Source organism: Pecten maximus, chromosome 11 (genome assembly GCF_902652985.1).
Source record: "Pecten maximus chromosome 11, xPecMax1.1, whole genome shotgun sequence".
Lineage (NCBI taxonomy): Eukaryota > Metazoa > Mollusca > Bivalvia > Pectinida > Pectinidae > Pecten > Pecten maximus.
Window position 1 is genome coordinate 17,151,346 of NC_047025.1, and position 15,393 is coordinate 17,166,738.

Below are 15,393 nucleotides of genomic sequence, written 5' to 3' on the forward strand. Positions count from 1 at the left end.
ATATATTTTAAAAACATTTTGGACAGCAGAACAGACATAAATTGTTACCTGTTTTTTAGGTGTAATGACTCTAATGAGAGGTACTTACGACAGACAGGTATATATGAATAATTAAATAATCCTTGAAATTAGAGTAACACTATGAATGGTGTGAATATCTAATCAATACTGTGACTATAGCTGTTAGACTATCAGGATACAGTTTTGTGTGGTGAATATTTGATGAGCTAATTTATCTGTTTATTCAGGAGATATAGAATATCTTTTGCAGCTTAGCTATACAACTTGAATCATTTCATTGTTACAGCTTATGCCTCCGTATTAAACTCTATAGCAAAATGTTCTGGTCCAGTAAGTAGGTATAGTTTTTAAACTAGCATTCTCTATACATTGTTATGAAAATTTCATGTGCTTAAACCATAAATGCTTTATTTTCATAATTGTGTGAGTTTATTGGCATTAATTACAAAAGCTTTCAGAAATTTGATACGCATTTTATGATCGCTGCAAAGGTTTCAGGTTAGCAGAATCTGACAAATTTTATGATCGTTGAAAAGGTTTCGGGTAGCAGAATCCGGCGATGTATGGTCTCTGGAAATGTTGTCATTATTGTTTTGGTTGACACCCAGTCGTTATAAAGTGTCTTGTGTGTTTTACTAATAAAGTGATTCCAATTTCCATTTAATCTATAAATAACCAATCAAAAAATCTATGAAGCTTTTGTTGTCCGGTCTGAAAGGCAGTTCATTGAAGTACTTATCTTTGTCATCAGTAGATAAAATCTCTTGTTCACTTCCACCCTTACTTTGTTCCTATTCATAGATAAAAGCATTAACTGTTCTAGCTTCCATTCTGTATCAATCAGCTGATCAATCCAGCATGGTGATAAACACCAAAAGCAAATTGGCCAACCCACCTTTAATAGAATTCTGAATAGTTATATGACTGAATAATTATAAAGATATGTACATTTTTTGGGTTGGTGAATAAAGCTTATCATAATATTTGTCAACCTTTCACTTTTTTCAGGGACAATTCTTACAACACACAGTGATTGTGACCCAGATTTGACAAAACCATGAATGTAAAATCTCATAGTTTGATATGTTCTGTGTGTAAAGTTAGTTTAACTTGAGTTTTAGTCTGTAAAGTAGGAAAATGTTGCTGCTGATTTCAAAACTGAAAAGTCATCACAGGGGAAAAATGGTCTCCCTTCAAGATAGCTCATAAGCTGAATAGAGGTTCTTCAGGAGCATTTAAATTGTAGAGTTGACTAACTTGACTGACAATTGCATTAATAATCATGGAAGATGACTAAATTCACCAAAGAAAGAAATCAGGGAATTTGCTGATTCCTGAGGAATGTTGTATATGCACATGTGCAATAAACAGATTATTGAACGTGCCAACCATATTTGAATATCATGGGCAAAGATAGAATAGTTGCTTGTGTGCAGGCCTATAGCTATTGGCTCTTAAGGTCATGTCAGCATCAGAATAGCCTTGTCATTGAGGTTCAACTCCTCCTATATACATAGACTAGAGTTTTGGTCAGGTACCAGTTATTATCAATTTTCTTTTGTAGTATTCAAGTTGTATGGCATACATGAGCTGTTAGAAATATAGACTGATAACAAGCAAAACACCTCTACATCAGCATTTACTCATACATGTACATGTATACACATTACCATAACACTTATTACATGTAGAGAGGTACTCATTAGAATTGGGATCACATTGTAACGATGTGTTTTAGATAGTATGAGAGTCCTTTACACTCCTTATTCTGTTGTATGGATGACATCCCTTTAATAGCAAGTGCCTTTAGAGTTATTTCCATCAAATAAGTACAATATTGATACAAAAAGGCAATCAGCCATGTTGATACTGCTGCTGGACTGATCATGATAGTGGAGCTAGATATATAGATCTAGACCTGACTCATATCTTGGTGTACCTCTGAGAAGGGAAGGGTGGGATAGAAACAGGCTCTGTAGATTACCAGTTACTGGTTTTAAAAAATCATTGTTTTGTCCATTTCTAAGTAACTGTAAATGATGTATAGATTATCCATATGTCAATAAGGAGGCTGGATAGCAGAAATGCTCAATCATATTTATCTTTAGGATTCTGATGCTGTATTGGGCTTTATGTTTATGATTCACATAAACTAATCAAACTATCTAAATCAGGTCAATCATCGATTTCCTGATCTAGACATGTACTACACAGATTACACAATTATAAAACTTAAATGTCAGCAACTGCGTTTGTCACCATAATTTGTGACTATAAAATTAAATACCATTCATGTTTGCATCTTTGCTTAAGATCAATATAGAAATATATATACAATGTATATATCATAATAATAATAATACTTTATTTAGGGTCGATGACACTTCGAGTCTCAAGACTCTTCTTCCAAGTGGTCGACGTTTTCATGTACAATATTTGCAACCAATTGATGATCTGTAGAGTTGGGATTTTTTTCTTGTCATAATATTCTTAAGTTCTGTATAATAAATAACTTGCCAAAATAATTCTCAACAAATAAATTTCAATCAAAGTGGTGACTGTTTTTTGTTTCTGCAGCGCCTGGAGCCTGTATTCAAGACCCCTATGACCTACAGCCCCAGGGTATTAGGAACCAATGGTAAACCCATGCCATCTCCATCCCGGGCAGAACTCTGGAGGCAGCAATTAGGACTTAATGGTAGGTCAGAAATGTACAGGTATAGCTGAAGGTTCAGTGCTGATGGAAAGGTGATGGAGTTGTCTCCCCTACAGTTGTACTTGTTGAATTATCAACACTTTTAAACTGTAACACTGTTTACTTGTGTATGTTGTGAATATATCAGATATTTCCAGGTCACTGAGATGGCCTAGATCAATCTTCTGATGTCAGAAATCATTTACTTTGTAGTTATAATACATGCTAGAATAAGAACAATTTACATCTCCCTGATGGAACCTTTCTTTATAATGCTTTTATAAAACTAACTTTTCTTTTTGATTGTGAAGAAAGAATGTTTTGTTCTTTGATTGTAAAGGAATTAGTGGAAAAATGCCTCTAATGCATGAACTACGGATCTGTCTCTCGGAAACCTCATCAGTTACTTCAGGAATTATTAAAAATTCAAAATTTCACCACTTAAACATTTTTGAATCACCTTATTAAAGAGGCATTCCTTTGTTCGGACATCAGAATCGTGCAAAGTTTCTATTGATAAAGTCTATGCCCGAATGAGGATTATATGAGTTTTTGTGCCTACCAATAACGAAAGTAACGCCAAAATGTACAGAAAAATGGCGTTTCTTGAGCATTTTTATGATTTGATGCTTGAAGCACTTTGGTTTCCCTTGAGAGTAAAACTGCCGTATTAATTTAAAGATTATAGCTTTTACTACTTGGGGAAAATACGCCTTTCTCATTAAGTTTCATTTTGGTAATATACACTTTATTCAAACGAAGGAATGTCCCTTTAATAATAATGTTATCATATAGGCATAACATTTACCTCATTCCAGAGAGAGTTCTTGTCCTTGTGAGTTGTTGTTACATTGTGTTATATTACATTCCTGTGATTTTTTTTTACAAGATTAGAAATGGAAAAGTGATCTGATAGCACTGCCACAATTTATTTAACTTGAATTATTTTTTATGATAATCGGCAGTTGATGATGGAAAACAATACTTTTTATTTCAGATGATCCCAACAGTACAGACAATCAGTCAGATTCTGATTCTGACCAGGAAAATCTCAATCCATCTGGTAAGTATAGACTTATAGCAAGCTCTAGTGGTGTTGTATGTGTGTGTACCTGACATGCAGTACCGGTAATATACAAAAGGGTTCTATTTCTTGAGAGTGTCTCAAGAATCATTTAAATCAGGGATAATAACCGCAACATACTCACGCGTACACTGTTAAGATTAAAATTTATTTGTCGACTAGTTTCGACCAAGTCGCATTGTCTTCATCAGGACAATGTTATACATGAAAGTCCCCCTGAAGTACTCTTCAGGAGGATAACTTTTGATTGTTAATTATGACGTAATGTTATTTCAGGTTATACAAGGGCGAGTACTCACATCTTTGATTGTTATTTGACAGTCTTTGGTTTGTTGTGAATACGGCTACTTAAATGTGCCGTCTTCTGTTAGGTAGATTGTTGTGTCTAAGAAATCCACGGATGTATCGCTGATCTCCGACGTGAACTTAATAGTTGGATGATGTGAGTTAAGGGCCTCATTTAAGATAACTTCACAAAGGTTTATATATACACCAACCTTGGTAGTGCCTTTTGCTATATGGTGGTACTCTCAATTTTGATACTTTTCCTGTTACCATGGAAACAGCTATAGGTAGTGAAGGCCATTATTAAGTTTTGTTTCTGAAGCATACCTTCATTCACAGTAACATCATCAACAACCTTGTAGTGTCTATCTGTTATTGGGTTATTTTCAATTCAGATCCTTTTTTGTGTTGCTATGGAAACAGCTGATCTTATCCACTAATTTTGTTGCTTCTGTAGTATATAAAAAATATTCATGGTAACTTAAGAAAGTTGATCTGGGTACCCACCTTGTGGCCTAGTAGTGCTTGATTTCTAATATTTTCTCGCTATTTCAACCCTATTTCCACTGTTTTCATTCCCAATTCTCCTTAAGGCATGATCTTTGACATCTCCCTGGAGGATCTGAATGGCCATGCCTCTATTTAAGCAACATGTTTTGGATAACTAAGATTACACTATATCTATATATATCATCATTTTTAGGATATCCTAAGATTATGCTTTATCTATAAATAGTCATGTTTAGGATATCCTGAGATTATGCTATCATGTTTTAATAGGATATCCTGAGATGATACTATATCTATAAATAGTCATGTTTAGGATATCCTGAGATGATACTATATCTATAAATAGTCATGTTTAGGATATCCTGAGATGAAATAGTCATGTTTAGGATATCCTGAGATGATGCTTTATCTATCATCATGTTTAGGATATCCTGAGATGATGCTTTATCTATAAATAGTCATGTTTAGGATATCCTGAGATGATACTCTATCTATAAATAGTCATGATTAGGATATCCTGAGATGAAATAATCATGTTTAGGATATCCTGAGATGATGCTTTATCTATAAATAGTCATGTTAAGGATATCCTGAGATTATGCTATATCTATAAATAGTCATGTTTAGGATATCCTGAGATGATACTATATCTATAAATAGTCATGTTTAGGATATCCTGAGATGAAATAGTCATGTTTAGGATATCCTGAGATGATGCTTTATCTATCATCATGTTTTGGATATCCTGATATTATGTTATTCATATATATAGCATGGTCAAGTGTTACCTATATAAAGCATCATGTTGGACACTACACAATACACATGGTAATAAACTACATCTATATATAGTGTAACATACTTCTAAGCTGAAATAAGAACATGATGGATTATACTTTACCTCAACATATTGGTTATATCATATAGTTTACAAATAAAGAGTGATCCATGAAGTGTACATATGAGTTGTCCGTTAGATGATAATTTAACCTTTACCTGTGGAATGGTTCAGACTAGTCCCTACCTACAGTATTGACTTGCTCTCAACTGATTTGGTCTGGTTAAAATCTGATAGTAACCATTTGTACTGGTAGTTGTGGTGAGGTATTGGTGATGAGAGGCTGGTACCATAATGATTGCTATACAAGACACCATAAATATCCTAATCAAGGCCTGGTGTGTCTGTGGAAGCTCTGTAAATCTTAGGCAATCAACAAATCAATGGAAGATGTATTTCTCCAGACAAAGAATTAGTCTGGCCAAGGGCAGACAACCTGTCATGTCTACTTAAAGCTGTATTGAATGTACATATATACAACTTGTATACCTTGGTTGTGGCTGTCGTTAAAATCCTTTTTACAATACGGTCAGTGGTATAATGGGTTTATATACAAAATCAATTGAATGCATGTAATATTAAGAATAAACTTTTATCAGATTGCTAAGCTGTTTACTGTATCATTATATTATAAACACATAATACACCAATGTATGTATGTCAGATTGAGACAGAAGAACTGTGTACTTTGACATTGTGGGATTCTCAAGGATAGGGAGGCAAGGCCAGCACCCAAAATCAACTGAAATGTTCACTTTCTTTCATTTTTAAAGAAACGGCACTGTATCTTGCTATAAAAGTTTCAGTACAGTGCAATTGCATGTACCAATGAAATGTTTTCACAAGCTAGGGGAGGGTTCTCCAACAAAACAAAAAAACAACAGTAGTGTTACACTATCAGAAATTTCATACATTTAATTTCAAAAGAAGAATTGTTTATTTTAGTCCAAGTTCTGTACCCTGAGGCCAAGCATTTATCAGATTCTGGAGATATTATAATAGTTGTTCAGATGTGAAGTGACTACTTATTGTACCCCCGCTATAAAATGAGTGATATATAGTATAGCCCATGTCCATCTGTCACATCCAATTCCATCCCAACCTATCCCAATTCAATGTATAAGCACTCGACAACTTCATTCTCAGATTTTGGTCAAACTTTTTACAAAGGTTATTTATGAGTAGACTTCAGACATCGTTGTGCTTCAGGTTTCTAATTGTTAAAGCCAAGATCACACCTACCATACAGAAACTGAGTAATTTTAACACTTCCCAACTTCTTTTTCGTGGATTTTAGTAAAAATGTATTCAAGGGTTACAAGGTGGGGGCATTTATTACCGGTATGTCTTTTACATTTTCTAGTTTTTGTTTTTTCAAGAGATTTGATAAAAATGATAAAAAACAGGTGTATAACATGCTATTCAGGTGATGTGGACAAAAATTAAAACTTCTATGCTTTTGCAAAGTTTTATTGAAGTACTTAATGCACTTCAAACTGTGCTTACACAATGACTGTTAAATATTGAGAGACCAACGCAGTTATGCAATTCTGTTCAGACGGTGTAATTTTCTCACCCCATGAATGGAAGTATACTTTACTACATCTTTTATCAATAGTCCTCCATTGTTAAGCATTCAGTAGAGCTTTGAGGGTCTTGATTATATAGAATGGGTATAAGTAATCAATGTGTATACAGCTGGTTGAGATTTTCAGTCATTCATCAGAGTTTCTTCAGATTTGACAATTAATCTATAAAGTGACCATAATACTTCAATAAATCAATGGGTAAGTTGTACAAAGGGGCCGCGGTGGCCGAGTGGTTAAGGTGTCCCAACACTTTATCACTAGCCCTCCACCTCTAGGTTGCGAGTTCGAAACCTACATGTACGTGGGACAGTTGCCAGGTACTGACTGTACTCCAGCTTTCCTCCACCTCCAAAAACTGGCATGTCCTTAAATGACCCTGGCTGTTAATAGGACGTTAAACAAAAACAAACAAACAAACGAAATAGTTGTACAATAGGGTTGGCTGGCATGGTGGCCCTGTGACCAGCTGTATGGTGAAAATACTGACTTGAATAATAATATCACAGGTATTGTTTTGTAGTGAAATGTGATAAAGAAATTTATGACTTTCTTGTATGGCATTTCTGTATTGATGCTTAAGTGTAGGGTTTATAGATATTACCATGGAAACTGTTGTCAAGTACCGTCAGGTCCAATCATCAAGGACTCCCCAAAAAGACAACTTTTGTTGTATATTGGCTGACAATATTTGTTATACTGTACATGAGAACCTCCCAGACATAGAGTCATATAAAACTGAAATGAGTAGTGTCTACAGAAGGAGATGTCATCCGGGGAATTATTACTGAAAATTACAGCTCACCCAGAAATGGCCATCGTTTATCTGGAATCGGGAATGTATGCAGACAAAAGACATATAGGCAGTCAGATGCCGGCTTGATTTATGTACACAAGGATTAAGCTGGGTCTACTGTCCCGATACTTTCCAGCTTTGTAGAATATTGCTGGTCAGATAGAATCTGTTTTATAGGTTGGGCAATACCAGTTCCACATCATGTTTATTGTATTGGATGAGTCAACAGTACCTGTATAGTCAGTCCAGTATTATGTCAGCATTTAATGGTACAAATACAGGATCTTACATTTGTAGCTGTGTTATTTAGTTTATCAATTTGATATGCCACAAGCCTATAATAAGTCGAGTGCCATTTACTATTAAACAAGTTTAATAAATTCAATATGATACAGCCATGATTACAGGATTCTGTTTCTCACGTAACTCATATGAATGAATATTAAAGTGAGAACTCTGAAATTGATTTCCCTATAGAAGAGAGGCAAATTACGACCTGAGCAATATGCTTTTTTTTGCAGAGACAATCATGCAACGTAATTTGATTATTGTGATGTCATGCACAAGGCTTTTTCTGAGGGCTTTTCAGGGCCGATAATGGGCCCAATTACCAATTGAAATTATTTAGGCCAACTTCCCAAAATTAGCAGTTAAATACTCCCTAGAAACTCTTTCCCAATTCACCAATTTTCTTCCCTAAATGAGGCAAAAAGGCCCTATCCCAAACTTGGGAGAAAAAGCCTTGACACATAGTTATGATGTCCAAGAGTAAGAGTAGTTGTGGATAGGTTAGTCCCAGTGTCATTCGTTTTGATACCTTATGGTAGGGGTACATCAATCGCAACAAACTAGGCACTGTGTTCCTTGTCTTTATATTGGTGTAGTCTACTGGTTATCAATGATAATCAGGTCCTGATGAAGCCCAATGTCCATGGCCCTGATAAAGCCCAATGTCCATGGCCCTGATGAAGCCCAGTGTCCATGGCCCTGATGAAGCCCAGTGTCCATGGCCCTGAAGAAGCCTATGCAATGTCCATGGCCCTAATGAAGCCCAATGTCCATGGCCCTAATGAAGCCCAATGTCAATGGCCCTGATGAAGCCCAATGTCTATGGCCCTGATGAAGCCCAATGTCCATGGCCCTGATGAAGCCCAATGTCCATGGCCCTAATGAAGCCCAATGTCAATGGCCCTGATGAAGCCCAATGTCCATGGCCCTGATGAAGCCCAATGTCCATGGCCCTGATGAAGCCCAATGTCCATGGCCCTGATATAGCCCAATGTCCATGGCCCTGATGAAGCCCAATGTCCATGGCCCTGATGAAGCCCAATGTCCATGGCCCTGATGAAGCCCAATGTCCATGGCCCTGATGAAGCCCAATGTCCATGGCCCTGATGAAGCCCAGGTCCATGGCCCTGATAAAGCCCAATGTCCATGGCCCCGATGAAGCCCAATGTCCATGGCCCCGATGAAGCCCCATGTCCATGGCCCTGATGAAGCCCAATGTCTATGGCCCTGATACAGCCCAATGTCAATGGCTCTGATGAAGCCCAATGTCCATGGCCCTAATGAAGCCCAATGTCAATGGCCCTGATGAAGCCCAATGTCCATGGCCCTAATGAAGCCCAATGTCAATGGCCCTGATGAAGCCCAATGTCCATGGCCCTGATGAAGCCCAATGTCCATGGCCCTGATGAAGCCCAATGTCCATGACCCTGATATAGCCCAATGTCCATGGCCCTGATGAAGCCCAATGTCCATGGCCCTGATGAAGCCCAATGTCCATGGCCCTGATGAAGCCCAATGTCCATGGCCCTGATGAAGCCCAATGTCCATGGCCCTGATGAAGCCCAATGTCCATGGCCCTGATGAAGCCCAGGTCCATGGCCCTGATAAAGCCCAATGTCCATGGCCCCGATGAAGCCCAATGTCCATGGCCCCGATGAAGCCCCATGTCCATGGCCCTGATGAAGCCCAATGTCTATGGCCCTGATACAGCCCAATGTCAATGGCTCTGATGAAGCCCAATGTCCATGGCCCTAATGAAGCCCAATGTCCATGGCCCTAATGAAGCCCAATGTCAATGGCCCTGATGAAGTCCAGTGTCCATGGCCCTGATGAAGCCCAATGTCCATGGCCCTAATGAAGCCCAATGTCCATGGCCCTAATGAAGCCCAATGTCCATGGCCCTAATGAAGCCCAATGTCCATGGCCCTGATGAAGCCCAATGTCCATGGCCCTGATGAAGCCCAATGTCTATGGCCCTGATACAGCCCAATGTCAATGGCTCTGATGAAGCCCAATGTCCATGGCCCTAATGAAGCCCAATGTCAATGGCCCTGATGAAGCCCAATGTCCATGGCCCTAATGAAGCCCAATGTCAATGGCTCTGATGAAGCCCAATGTCCATGGCCCTAATGAAGCCCAATGTCCATGGCCCTGATGAAGCCCAATGTCCATGGCCCTTATGAAGCCCAATGTCCATGGCCCTTATGAAGCCCAATGTCCATGGCCCTAATGAAGCCCATGCAATGTCCATGGCCCTTATATGAAGCCCAATGTTTGGGCGTAGCCGATAGGCCACACCAATAAAGACAAGGAAACCATAGGCAGCCAATTCCTTGCTTGTTGTGATTGATGTACCACTTTTAGTTGAAATATTTATGATGTCACAATAGTGTTATTACCTTTAAGCTTTGTCTTATGATATTTATGACTTGGCCCTACGACTGAACCAGCTATGTGATCCAGAAAATTCTATAGTAAATCCCTTTATACATTTTACTCAGGATTTTGTGAAGTACACCTGTGGAAAATAGATTTATCTGCAAAGAAACTGCCCTCCACATCTCAGAAAAATATCATTGTATGTTTGTCAGTCTATTGCCATACCAGGCCTATGTATTAAGTACTTTTCAGATTTGATGCCTCTGGCCCACTCCCCGCATGTAGCAGTCAGATCAAGAAATATACCTTGAATATTATATATATATTACATAATGCCTAGAACCTCCTGTGGGTTAATATAATGGGTACCCGACGTGCCAGTTTTCACCTGCTGTGATAGCTAGGCCTCTGTGTTTAATGCTGATTGTCATTTATTAGTTAAACAAACTATGCTCTAGTCAACTTGCTTGGTGATCTATGCTTATTGTCATATACATATATATGTGTTAAATATTAAGCTATGCTCTAATCATCTTGTTGGGTGATGTTATTAGGTCAGATTCTATTTGTGACTAGAAAATAAATTTTTTATGAAATGGACACATGTACAATACAAAAGGAAACTATGTTTTTGCTAGACAGGTAGGTTTTAGTCTTGTGATAAATATGTATTATATCACATTATGAATAAATGTAATAGCCTTCCTTGGTTCACATACTTCATTCACTTTCTATGTACCAGGTATGTTTTATTCATTTCATTTTCCTAATAAATTTTAATCAAATATCCTATTTCAGATTTAACTAATATAAAAGAGATTGAAATTGTAAAAATTAGATAACATATTCTCTATCTTGCCAATACTTTTTGGTTTCTCTTAGATTGAGATTTTGACAGCTACATATACTTTATAGTTTCAAACTAAGGCGTGGCAGAACTCCCCCACCATGTACTACAAACAGGGAACAAGATAGATATGTACGACAGGTATCGGGTATAAAATGTAATCACTACAGAGTTGATCTGTATGTACATACAGACACAGTAATATATGGCGGCTTTTATACAGCTGAGATAAGTTAGTGGTGCTATCTGTTTGATTATGATTTCTATTGGTGACTTTGATATTACCCTGTGTGGGTGTAATGTACGTCGTGTTACACTTACAGTCATCTGGGAAACCTGGGACTATATATATATAGTCTGTACTAAAACTGAAAAAAATAGCATGATGGGTAAAATATTAAAGCAGTATATTACATTTATTTCATAACATATTAACACTCCCTAGTCAAATAGTGTATATAAGGTTCATCTCCCAAAGACCTGTCATATTCCTTATAAAGGTTCTCTAAAACCTGTCAAATTCCTTATAAAGATCTCCCTCATACCTGTCACATTCCTTATAAAGATCTCCCTCATACCTGTCACATTCCTTATAAAGGTCTCCATAACCTGTCACATTCCTTATAAAGATCTCCTCATACCAGTCACATTCCTTATAAGGTCTCCTCATACCAGTCACATTCCTTATAAGGTCTCCCTCATACCTGTCACATTCCCTATAAAGATCTCCCTCATACCCGTCACATTCCTTATAAGGTCTCCCTCATACCTGTCACATTCCTTATAAGGTCTCCCTCATACCTGTCACATTCCTTATTAAGATCTCCCTCATACCCGTCACATTCCTTATAAAGATCTCCCTCATACCTGTCACATTCCTTATAAAGGTCTCCCTCATACCTGTCACATTCCTTATAAGGTCTCCCTCATACCTGTCACATTCCTTACTAAAGATCTCCCTCATACCTGTCACATTCCTTATAAAGATCTCCCTCATATCTGTCACATTCCTTATAAAGATCTCCCTCATACCTGTCACATTCCTTATAAAGATCTCCCTCATACCTGTCACATTCCTTATAAAGATCTTCCTCACAATTGACACATTCCTTATAAAGATCTCTCTCATACCTGTCACATTCCTTATAAAGATCTTCCTCACAATTGACACATTCCTTATAAAGATCTCCCTTATACCTGTCACATTCCTTATAAAGGTCTCCCTTATACCTGTCACATTCCTTATAAAGGTCTCCCTAATATCTGTCACATTCCTTATAAAGATCTCCCTTATACCTGTCAAAGGTCTCCCTTATACCTGTCACATTCCTTATAAAGGTCTCCCTAATATCTGTCACATTCCTTATAAAGATCTCCCTCATAATTGTCACACTTCCTCATACCTGTCACATTCCTTATAAAGATCTCTCTCATACCTGTCACATTCCTTATAAAGATCTCTCTCATACCAATCACATTCCTTATAAAGATCTCCCTCATACCTGTCACATTCCTTGTAAAGATCTCCCTCATAATTGACACATTCCTTATAAAGATCTCTCTCATAATTGTCACATTCCTTATAAAGATCTCTCTCATACCTATCACATTCCTTATAAAGATCTCCCTCATACCTGTCACATTCCTTGTAAAGATCTCCCTCATAATTGACAAATTCCTTATAAAGATCTCTCTCACAATTCACACATTCCTTATAAAGATCTCTCTCATACCTATCACATTCCTTATAAAGATCTCCCTCATACCTGTCACATTCCTTGTAAAGATCTCCCTCATAATTGACACATTCTTTATAAAGATCTCTCTCATAATTGACACATTCCTTATAAAGATCTCTCTCATAATTGTCACATTCCTTATAAAGATCTCTCTCATACCTATCACATTCCTTATAAAGATCTCCCTCATACCTGTCACATTCCTTGTAAAGATCTCCCTCATAATTGACACATTCCTTATAAAGGTCTCCTTAGGCCTTATACCTGGTTCCTAATGAGGCTTTCAATAGTTCAGTCTGTAGATAATTAATTCAACCTATGCCACTTCAGATGGAGATCCAAGTTGTAAGATCCCTCTGTCTGGGGGTTTATGTGTTTCTCAGGAAGGTGAGATATATATACCATCACCATTTTTGTGATATTGGTTATAAAAGTCCAGATGAACCTGTGGTGTAATATACCTGTGATTTGGAGACATGGTAACATGGACAAGTTTTCTGTAAATAACATACAGGTGATATGCTACTATCTTTGTTTTTATGCACCTTTAGGTGTAAATTAATGTCATGATAGATCCCATCATATGCTAGTGTCCACTTCATGTATATATATCCACCGCCAAGGTGGCCGGAACTACTCAGGTGTGACCAGTCACAGTTAGACCTTTATTTTGATCTGATAGCTATCTGATAACTTTTATGTGCCTCTTTATATTCAGTAGCCCAATTTGTCCTCACCTGACAGTGCAAAATAAACTTCCTCACTACTTAAAACCTGCGTTACAATGACCCCCAGTAGTTGTTTCATGCGTGAGTGACTTTTAGTTCCATACAGGAATTAGTGTATGTGAAGGTGACATCCAACCTTGATGTTACTCGAGTCAGGTTAGATTTACAGTGCTGTAGTATTGTCCACTTCAGGTACATTGACAAAAGGAAGAATTTTTGAGCTGATAAACCCATTTGAAGTCTTGCCTTTGAGTAACCTTACTGATTGAAGTGTCACTACCCACGATTTAAAAGCTTTCTTGACGAGGGGCTGTACTGTGTAATATCTGTAAGGTATTCGGTACGATATATTTACCTAGTGGGTGAAGATTTCAGTATAGCACTGAAGCTCTTACTTGTGGATGGTTGTTGAAGACACGTGTGTAAAAAAATTACCTGATTCACAAGAATACAAAGGAGCAAGATTTATCTGTGCACGGAAGGAGTTTGTCACTGACAGAAAGTTTCTTGTTTTTACATTTTACTGTAACAGTGAGGTGGTGTTTAAGGAAATGGTGTTATTGATGCAGAATTGTGGGCACGTCTAACCCTGCTTACATCTTACTGAGATTGTGATCTGGGGATTCAAAGGATGGAACTTACAAAATCTGCAAACATTTTGAAATGTTAAATGAAATTCCTAAGTATTGATACATGTGTGTGTGATGTTCAATCAGTTCAGTATTGAAGTGATATCTGATATATATAAGAAAAGCCGTTCTTGGATCCTAAATTCTTCATACATTGTATGTATCTGTAAGCCAGACTAGACTGGAATATATCGAGCAACTATTGTTTTTGAATGAAAAGCCATGGATGTTAGCAGACAGCCGTTTTCCAGACAAAATTGCAATGTTCTGTGTTTAGTCCCAACATGTAGCCCTATAGCTATGGTACTGTACGTGTGAGAGTCCGTACAATTTCAGACACGGCTGCAGTGGAATCAATTATCGTCACAAACATGTTAGTGACCCTGCGACATACAGGACTATGTTTTTGTAATCCTAAGTACAAGGATAGAAGTACCCAACAACGGTTATACATATTTACCAACGGACCCCCGGAGAAGTCCAAACTCAGCTGTGATGACCAAGGTCAGTAGAGCCGGACCACAGATAAGGGTACCAGAGGGTCACCAATGGTCTTATCTCTAGCTATGTCTTTTACTGGAAAAATTGATTAGAATTTGTCGCATGCAGAATTGGGAGTGCTCCTAACATCAGGAGTTGCTACAGCCATTATCCATGAAATATTACATCATTCCATTACATAATCAATCGCCTGAGCTTATACGCTAACAGTCCATTGTGTTTCTCCCATTCTCCAGAATTTTAGTGCTGTACAAATGTTTATGCTAACAATTTCGTATGCTTTTGTTAGAATGTTTCTTTAAGTCGTTAGTGTGATAATTTTTTTCACATGATGTTTACTTCCTGCTGATTGTTGTTTAAATTATTTAACAAAGCGTTAGTTAATGAGATTCCAGTTGTGGGGCACCTGTTATTAATTATTGAAGGTTTGTTTACTACAATGCTGTGTTTGTGGTTTTATTACACAC

The 15,393-nt window shown here is 37.4% G+C and overlaps 1 protein-coding gene across 4 annotated transcripts in view; it reads left to right on the plus strand.

The window, feature by feature from the left end:
• The window catches only part of LOC117337141 (kinesin-like protein KIFC3), a 76,497-nt gene that overhangs the window by 17,456 nt on the left and 43,648 nt on the right, over positions 1-15,393 (plus strand). For 3 of the 4 annotated variants that reach the window (XM_033897967.1, XM_033897970.1, XM_033897968.1), the window contains exons 3-4: positions 2,599-2,719; positions 3,714-3,779. In XM_033897967.1, the coding sequence (XP_033753858.1) occupies positions 2,599-2,719; positions 3,714-3,779 (187 nt within the window). Of the gene's footprint in view, positions 1-2,598; positions 2,720-3,713; positions 3,780-14,016; positions 14,930-15,393 lie in introns of those variants that run through there. The other variant, XM_033897969.1, reaches the window with a different exon arrangement.